The sequence below is a fragment of the Colletes gigas genome, unplaced genomic scaffold, assembly GCF_013123115.1.
Source record: "Colletes gigas isolate AHSC1104 unplaced genomic scaffold, ASM1312311v1 Colletes_gigas_Sc00015, whole genome shotgun sequence".
In the NCBI taxonomy this organism is placed as follows: Eukaryota; Metazoa; Arthropoda; class Insecta; order Hymenoptera; family Colletidae; genus Colletes; species Colletes gigas.
The window spans coordinates 895,238-904,707 of NW_025106644.1; the positions used below are offsets into that span (position 1 = coordinate 895,238).

The 9,470-nt window shown below is 34.8% G+C and overlaps 2 protein-coding genes and 1 long non-coding RNA gene across 4 annotated transcripts; 2 read left to right on the plus strand and 1 right to left on the minus strand.

Annotated features, from left to right (window-relative positions):
* Positions 1–947: 947 nt before the first annotated feature.
* LOC122400032 (pleiotropic regulator 1) lies at positions 948–4,010 on the plus strand. Its single transcript, XM_043401228.1, has 10 exons — positions 948–1,103; positions 1,185–1,291; positions 1,368–1,492; positions 1,765–2,042; positions 2,138–2,287; positions 2,367–2,561; positions 2,642–2,760; positions 3,330–3,509; positions 3,584–3,737; positions 3,820–4,010. Exons 1-10 carry the CDS (start codon positions 1,101–1,103, stop codon positions 3,877–3,879), a joined length of 1,371 nt encoding a protein of 456 aa, XP_043257163.1. The 5' UTR covers positions 948–1,100; the 3' UTR covers positions 3,880–4,010.
* On the minus strand, positions 3,952–5,962 carry LOC122400034 (tubulin-folding cofactor B). Its single transcript, XM_043401230.1, has 6 exons — positions 5,597–5,962; positions 5,393–5,536; positions 5,228–5,315; positions 4,332–4,523; positions 4,171–4,243; positions 3,952–4,092 (listed from the first exon to the last, which is right to left on the minus strand). Exons 1-6 carry the CDS (start codon positions 5,714–5,716, stop codon positions 3,975–3,977), a joined length of 735 nt encoding a protein of 244 aa, XP_043257165.1. The 5' UTR covers positions 5,717–5,962; the 3' UTR covers positions 3,952–3,974.
* A 263-nt stretch (positions 5,963–6,225) lies between these two features.
* On the plus strand, positions 6,226–8,172 carry LOC122400035. Of its 2 annotated transcripts, XR_006259327.1 has the most exons (5): positions 6,226–6,349; positions 6,460–6,537; positions 7,160–7,265; positions 7,370–7,483; positions 7,571–8,172. It is a non-coding gene; the product is annotated as an uncharacterized LOC122400035 (long non-coding RNA). The 2 variants fall into 2 exon arrangements; XR_006259328.1 differs by lacking the exon at positions 7,160–7,265.
* The last annotated feature ends 1,298 nt before the right edge of the window (positions 8,173–9,470 follow it).

The window sequence follows — 9,470 nt, forward strand, 5'->3', positions numbered from 1 at the left end:
TGAACGCGGCCGTTAAGAAAGTTTGCAATACTCGATTTTCCTGGCTTGACTTGCTTGCGTTGAATTCCATACAATAGTAGTATGTATTATAATACGCGAATTTGTTTGAATCTCGCTCGCTTGAATCGCGGACTCGATGGTGATTAATCCAGTTCCAATAAATTCCCGTCGCGGCGCTATGTGTACTAAACCCGAATTCACGCGATAATAAGAGATGCCAGTTATAGCGTAAGTTGAACTGTCCAACGCAAACGCCTCTACAGTGTAGAGTCTACACTATTTTCAACGTACTGTAAAGTCCTATATAGGGAGCATAAAGTAACTCCCTAGTTACTCCCGCAGATGGCGCAGTTAGCGCCGATGCCAACCGTCGGGACCCTTTTCCCTATATCGTGTATAGTTAGTTACTAGATAGTAAGTAACTAGATCGCGGATATCGTTCTTAAATATTTCCAAATGTTATATTCAAGTTGATTAAGCACGCGTAGGATTAAGAAATATAGATTTTATACCTTTGTAGCGAGCTATCGGCAGAGTGTGATAAGCAAACAAAAGAATGTTATCTACATCCGGCTGTCACGTCTGTATCGTAAACTCACCGATTTGAACGCGGCCGTTAAGAAAGTTTACAATACTCGATTTTCCTGGCTTGACTTGCTCGCGTTGAATTCCATACAATAGTAGTATGTATTATAATACGCGAATTTGTTTGAATCTCGCTCGCTTGAATCGCGGACTCGATGGTGATTAATCCAGTTCCAATAAATTCCCGCCGCGGCGCTATGTGTACTAAACCCGAATTCACGCGACAGCGTAACACCTTATATAGGCTATTCCAGATGGCGTTACAAACCCATTGCCAACTCTGGAAAAAAACTCTAACTAAAGTAAAAGTCCCTAGGAGGTCACTGCTCATAACAACATAACCGGTGTGACCAAATCTGATAGACAAGTGTTTCTTAGGCTATGTGAAAAGTTTGTCAATAAAAGTCCTGAAACATTAAATTGCCTGTCAATACTTTTAAACCTTTATTTTAATAGAATCTCGTTATAATGAACAAAGATATAGAATAGAGTAGAAACATTTATATAGCTTTAAAATGGTAAGAACAATACTTTCGAAAGTTTTCCTTGAAGGATATTTGAAATTTCTCACTATTAAAGAATTTAATTTTCTTTTACAGGATGTACAAAGGCATTCTGTGCATACTCTTGTATTTAGATCTTTAAAGAGAATGCACGATATGTTTTTGTTAAACCAAGGTACATTACCACCGGTGGATCCAAATATGTAAGTAACATGTAAATACATTTTGTACAATTGATGAATATGAATGTTAACCAAGCAATATGCTAACGTCTTTTAGGCAAAGGGTGAAAAAATCTGTAAAAGCAAAAGACTGTTATGGCCCTGTATTAGAACGTGTTAAGGATAATATTATAATGAAAACACAAAATGAAAACGAAAATGTGGATCCTCCACCACCAGGCGGTATTTATTTATTTATACCCGTATTGACATAAAGAGTACTGAACGTCTAAAAATATTAAACAGCATTTGTTAATAAGAGTAACAACGTTTCTTTCCATTTTTACTTTCCAACTTACAAAAAAAGAAAGCATCGTAGTGGAAAAATGTTGAAACGCCTCATTTCAATTAGTAAAAGAAATTTTTATTTTTTATATTGAACTTTTTCTTTCTCCTTTGATAGTTCTGTATAGATAAATTTGCTACTGTTCTAACGTGAAAAATATGTCTTGCAGACGAGTCTTTTAGCGGAAGCAATAATACTGCGATTATATCTTATAATCCTATGCAAAATAATGCTATTACGATGACGCAAACAAATTCTGGAAACAGTGCAGTTAATAATGCTGCCGCAATACCACAAAAAAAGGCACCTTCTATGGCGAAACCGAAATGGCACGCACCATGGAAACTGTACAGAGTTATTAGTGGTCACCTCGGTTGGGTACGATGTTGCGCAGTTGAGCCAGGAAACGAATGGTTTGCAACAGGCTCAGCGGATAGAGTAATCAAAGTAATACGGCTATTTGATATAATGGTTTTACCGCGTACAATCTATGTAAGATAATGGTGCAGTTTATTTATACTATTTCTGAAACAAAATTCTAGATATGGGATCTTGCAAGCGGCAAACTAAAAGTTTCTTTAACCGGTCATATAAGTAGCGTACGTGGACTCGCATTTTCTCAACGACATCCATATTTATTTTCTTGCGGGGAAGATCGACAAGTAAAGTGTTGGGATCTCGAATATAATAAGGTTACCGGCACAATTTAAAATCATTATTTCCAGTACTCGAGACTATTTATTTCATACAATGACAATTATTTATTTACAGGTTATAAGGCACTATCACGGTCACTTATCTGCAGTGTATTCCATGGCACTGCATCCCAGTATAGACGTATTAGTGACTGCAGGTAGAGATTCGACGGCAAGAGTATGGGATATGCGCACTAAAGCAAATATTCATACGCTTGTTGGCCACACTAACACAGTTGCTAGCGTAATTTGTCAAACAGCCGAACCACAGGTATTCTTTACCTAGCATTCTCATATTTTTTTTAAAATGAAATATTTGAGACTCGACTATACCATTCTTTTTTATATTAGATTGTCACTGGAAGTCACGATTGTACCATACGATTATGGGATTTGGCTGCAGGAAAATCTAGAGCTACTTTAACGAATCACAAGAAAAGTGTAAGAGCTGTGACTTTCCATCCATCATTGTACGTATTTCTTTTGAATGCTTTACGTACCGTGCTTTCACGAGAAGAAGGCCCAGCGCAGTGATGGACATTCGTGGGAATTTTGGTCATGCGCACTGGAGCGCATGAACACTGCCGTATACACTTAACTAGAATTTAGGGTGAAACATGGGAATTCCCAACATGCACCTCTTTTTGTGCTGAAGATACATCTATGGTAGCTGTGACGTCAGGTTACGCATGCGCAGAAAGGAATCCCACGAGGGAAAATTCCAGTGCGCATAACCAAAATTCTCATGATGTCTATCACTGACTCGGCGTTTACACCCCACTCCCGTGCAGGATTGGTCGAAAACGGTGACGGTGGCAGCCAATCAACGGACTGCAGCAAGAGTGGGGGATGTAAACACGCTGTGCCTTCTTCTCTATTTCTACGCATTCTAGTCTCGAAGCAAACGATACAAAAGTGTAAACAAAAAAGCCCATAATGGATTAATCCGCGTAGCAATCACTACTGTTTTAAAAAAAATTCGCTGACGAATTCTAATTTATGAATGAATTTAAATATGTCCAATTTTGTTAATTATTAGATACATGTTCGCCTCAGCATCGCCAGACAATATTAAACAGTGGAAGTGTCCGGAAGGAAAGTTTATACAAAATTTATCTGGTCACAATGCCATAGTTAATTGTTTGGCAGTTAATGCTGACGGTGTTTTAATTTCTGGAGCGGATAATGGTACTATGCATCTTTGGGATTGGAGGACAGGGTAATTTTATACGATTAGATTTACCATTTCGTTTAAAGTCCCAATGTTTATGAAAAAAATCTTCAAATTTTAAGGTATAATTTTCAACGCTTACAAGCTCCGGTCCAACCTGGCTCGATGGATAGCGAAGCTGGTGTCTTTAGTATTACATTTGATATGTCTAGCACTCGAATGATTACCACAGAAGCGGATAAAACGATCAAAGTTTACAAAGAAGACGACACTGCTGTAAGAATAACTTGCTTATTAAAGAATAATTATACAGTAATCAAAATATAGAATTTAATTATCTTTTTACCTATAATTTCAGACTGAAGAGACGCATCCTGTAAATTGGAGACCGGACATAATAAAACGAAGAAAGTATTAAGCATTTTTGGACGCAATGAATATTATTCGTTTGATATTTCTCACAAATTCTAATTCTTTTAATAAAAGAAAGTTAAATTAATGAATTTTAATATTTCAAAGTTCTTCGTCCAAGTCGAACTCTTCTTCCGGGAAATCTCCTACTTTTATATGCACTGGTTTTACAAACCCACCATATTTCGGTAAACATTCAAAATATCTTTTCCCATTGACGCTACAATGAGAAAAAATAAAAGATTAAAAATAGAATGGATAAAAATATAAAATTATATGAAATTATTCGTAATCTTACGTTCCGTCGTTTTTACCAAGCGGTTCGTCGTATTTTACACCGATCCACCAACCTTCTTTAAATTCTGTTTTACCTAGAAAATAAAATATATATACTATATTCTTTTACGTATTACATAATACGTAATCGATTAATAATTTTAAATACATTACTCAACTCACCGACGTACATGATACTAGCTCTACGTTTCGGTTGATTTGGTACGCAAACTTCGCATCGATCACCGACTTTGCATAACTGAGCTGCTGTTGCTTCCGCCTCCTCTTCTTGCCTCTTTCTTTCTTCTTTGTTTTTCATTTTCTCTTCATTGTACTTCCCTAATTTATTTATTTCCAAAAACGCTTTCACCGTATCTAAGACATCACGCATAGCATGTAATTTACATATAAATATGTACAGAATTAACTTCATATTTTTAAACAAAACAGAAAATTATACATATACAGGATGTTCGGCCACCCCTGACAAAAAAATTTTAATGGGAGATTCTAGAGGCCAAAATAAGACGAAAATCAACAAATTGATATTCTTGATTTTCGTCTTATTTTGGCTTCTAAAATCTTCCATTAAAATTTTTCCCATGGGTGGCCGAACATCCTATATGTACCGTGCTTCCACGAGAAGAAGGCACAGCGTGTTTATATCCCCACTCTTGCTGCAGTCCGCTGATTGGCTGTCACCGATCTTCGTCACGGTTTTCAACCAATGCCTGTGAGTCGGTGGACTGCGACGGGAGTGGGGATGTAAACACACTGTGCCTTCTTCTCGTGGAAGAATGGTTATATTAAACACGTATGCATCATCCAAGATGAAGTAATCGAATTAAAAAAATTGTTTAACAATATTAGCTACCAGAAATACTTTACGTGGCTTTTTATCGGAGTTGAATTCAAAGCGATTTCCTACTATTATTTATAAAGAACAGTGTGACAATATTGGTGTCGATGGAAAATTGACTGAACATTAAATATACAAAATTTTAACAAGTAATTATTAGGATCAAAAAGATTAACAATGTAAAATAGAAAAACAAATGTTACAAGTTTCACGATAATACCTCCTCGTTTAGCATATTCTTCTTCGGACATATCAAATTTTTCAACATTATTGAGACTTTCATCGGTACGAGAAAAATTGTCTATTATCTGAAATAACATACAATTTTATTATTAATATATATTGTGTTATTGATTCTATTCGATAAAAAGAATAATAATTTTACATGAACTCGCATTCCATCATCGATAGGGTACGATCCCAAAAGTCGTTGACCATCTTCCAATTTGCAGATTAATTTACTGTTCTTATCGTACACTTCGACAACCATTGTCGACGGATTACCACCAGTTACGAGTTCCAATTTTCCCTTAATATTAAAACAACAGTATAGAATGATACAAATGGTAAATATTAAAAACATACCAACCTTAAATTCATCGATAGTTATTCCTTTTTGAAATCTTCGTTCTACACAATGTGATTGCTGACTAGAAGTAGTAATAGACACATTTACAAAATCCGACGTTACTACACTATAAGCACTCATTTTGAATACAATTTACTTAAAAGTATCGACGTATTTTTCAATCAATTTTCGAGCGGTACACTTTGCATACAAATTAATTAGGTTATAATATTTAAATACGATTTTTACGAAATAATTTATTTATTATATAATGGCAATTACAATTCTGATCGAAGATACAATATTATTTTATGTGATTTATAGTTCACACACAATAAATAATAAATTATAACCAATTAATGACACATTAGAACCTGAACCGAACAATCTCGTAAAAAATTGTGGTTCCGTAGCGACGCTCTAGAGAATTTCTCTAGTCAGTTCTTACGCTTTAAGTAGTTGGTATGGGAACCAACACAGTGTTACGCTATCGCGTGAATTCAGGTTTAGTACACGTAGCGCCGCGACGGGAATTTGTTGGAACTGGATTAATCACCATATGTGTTATAATACATATTACCGCAGCCGACTCTAGTACTAGCCGTGCTATGGAACTTGGGAACACCGCTCATGTGCGGATCGGGAGTCCTATTTTCAATAATGGAGTTTTCTGTTCAGGATTATAATTAACGTTATTTTGCGATATAAAATTATACTAATATACAGTATTTTTTATTAATTATGTATAAGGAATATATGAATATCATAACTATAGTAAGTAGAAGTAATACAGAAGTATATTAATATTTATAAATGTGGTATATATTTTGTGGACTGTCGGAATAGTTTGGTGTTGTGATGCATTATATTTGAAATATTTACAGAGATTTCAAGAAAATAGAGGTGTGAAACAAGTTAAAACCATCTTTGAACCAAACTGAAGGATTTAAAAATTGATAAAGGTATGTATAAGTTAATAGAGACCTGAAATAGGCAAAATTATTGGTACGAAGCCAAACCAGGTTAAGTGCCCGTGGAAAAGAGGTTAGCATAATTAGCTATTGAAAGGAACAATTATGGAGTTAATTATAAAATCGTGTTAGAGGACAGTATGATAATTGTGAAAAATTTCCTCACCACCCTAGGGGTATTTACCATGGCGCGTTACCTTTTTTTTTTATTATAATGGGTGGTTCGCCAATAGCCATATCATCCTATTTTCTAATATAAAATTAATATTTTTAAATAGAACATAACAAAAACATAACTTTTGTATTCTTAAAGAAATAAAGTATTACATTTTGAAATAATAATAAATAATTTTGAATAATATTAATAACAAAACATATCAAAACATGCTTTGAAATTCTCTTGAAATACAACTAATAAAACTTTGAATCTTGTGAAATAGTATTCATAATAAAAATATACTAAGCAAGTAAATAAAACTTTATTAATGTATTAAAACATATCGAAAGGAATGAGTTAAATATATATAAGAATTAATGTTTTAAGAAAGATGAAATTAAAAAAAATGATTGAAAATCTAGTTCCTATTAAAAGTTTTTAATTTACGATTTTTAGAAGTGATGTCTGTACGTGTTTCCAACTGACTATTATTTACAGTTTTCACATAATCGTTTAATAAAATATTTGAAAAAATTGATAATAATTTAAACGAAATACTTTGGTAAGCTCGACCACAAACGCATGTATCTGAAAATGCTAAATAATGTATGTCTGATTGAATGCTAATATATGTTAATTTACATAAAATATGTTTGTGATTTCCAGATTGCAAAAATTGAGATTCTAAATTGCCATAATTTATTATGGCTTCCATTATTGCATACATATGAATAAATGAGGCTATCGCTTCTTCAGTGGGGACAGAAAGGCCCCCTCTTTGTAAGTGATCAAAATATACATCGCCTACAGTTTTACCTTTATCCTCCACAACTAATAAACGACATATATTGCAATTTAATTTTTTAGCAACAGAATGGGACCCATAACCAGAAATATAAATTTTAATGGAATCATCTACAACACAATCGGACAAGTATTCGGTATCGAAGATTCCTGTGAAACAAGTCGCATCAGTGGGAAGATCATGAAGATCGTTATTATTGTCATCAGAAATTCGAAATTTATTTTTGATTTCAGTAAGAGAAAACGAATTTGCCGATTTTGTAAATATATGTTTTGATCTAATTTTTTTTTCTGCATGAATTATTTCGTTATATGACACATGATAATTACAACCAGATAAAAGTCTATAATTTCCAAATTGTTTTTCTAATTTTTCGGTTGTAAAATGGAGGGTACTACATTCCTTATAAGCCTCGGACATCTCAAGAAAACATTCTCCAGTACACCATTGGGCGATAGAATACCGTGGTACCTTTCAATATCAGTTTCTGCAAAATGCAAACTACAGACGGCAGAATATTTTGATGGTGTCCAATTCTTACGAGGAATAGCAACCCTCCATTTCTCCCGCAATTCCTCATCTTTGGGGAATAAAAATGTAGAATTGTAATTATTATCTTTTAAGGTACTATCATAATTTCCCTTGCAATTGGGAACACAGCAACGCCGTGGAATTATTAATGAATATGTGAAATTTATAAAAAAAAGTGTATATAAAACAAAATGTCCAAAAATGCTATAGATTATATTAAATAAGTGTGCTACACACCAAAATCAGGATCTGTAGAGTTAATATAAATAAATGAAACACCTGGATTATTGCTCCGTTGCTCACATTTAATGGACTTCGGTACATTAATATTTGAAACATTTGAAAGATAGGCGGGAGACCGGAAGGCCGGTAGATGGAGCCTATGTAGCCCAGAGGCCGGTTGGTAGTGGGAGGCTGTTACGGTAGGTTGGGCTAGGTATATCGAAGCCGGACTCCCGCGGTGTTGCCATTTTACCTTCAGCACGGCTAGTACTAGAGTCGTCTGTGATATTACTATTGTTTCAAGATTATTTTAAGACCATCGCAACTCTTAACGGAAATAGCTAATTTGGCACGGTCCGTAATAAACTAAAAGAAGGAACGATGCAAACTCCGCATTCGACACGGCCTTTAGAAAATAAACTAAATATCTCTAAGAAATTCCTTCCTTTCTCTCTGCCTTCCCCAGCTTGACATCCACGTTGAAAAGCATACAATTGCATTGCTCGTTATAGTACGCTGGTCCGTTTGAATTTCTCTCTTAATTAGAATGCAGTTACATGACTCTGTACTCGACAGCGAGTAATTGGGTTTCAATAATTCCCGTTGTGGCGCTACGTGCATTAAACTGTGGTGGTTTGTATTGTCTCCCCAGGAGGAATAAATATGCAAACTGCTGCACTGAATAAAACTCTTTATTTTTCCGTGCTACACGTCTTTTACTAACGACGATACTGAGAGGAATAATTGAATAACGCTTCCTTTTGTTACTCGTGAGGCGCGATCCTAAAATCCCTAACCTATGACTAGAAACTAACTAACCTAACTTAACCTAGTTGACATAAGATGGCGCGTCGAACGCCGGCAACACTGGCCGTTGGTCGCTACAAAACTTACGTTCACGTGATAGCGTAACAATACATACATCAGATAATTATATACTATAGAACACCATAATCAACGTTCGCTATCGACAATGGCTAATCACCGAGTGAGCGTAATTTCACAGCGTCGTCGCGTGCGATGCGATCAAGATGGCTGCACACATTTCCCCCCTAGCTCATATCAGAAAAGAACATTATCTTAAAATTATATTTGAATATACAACATTACGCTATAGACTATGGTAATTATTTACTTTAGGGGCATCAACTCCGATTTTGATAATTTTATTGTATTGTATTGTAAACAAAAGACGAGGGTTATTTGGAA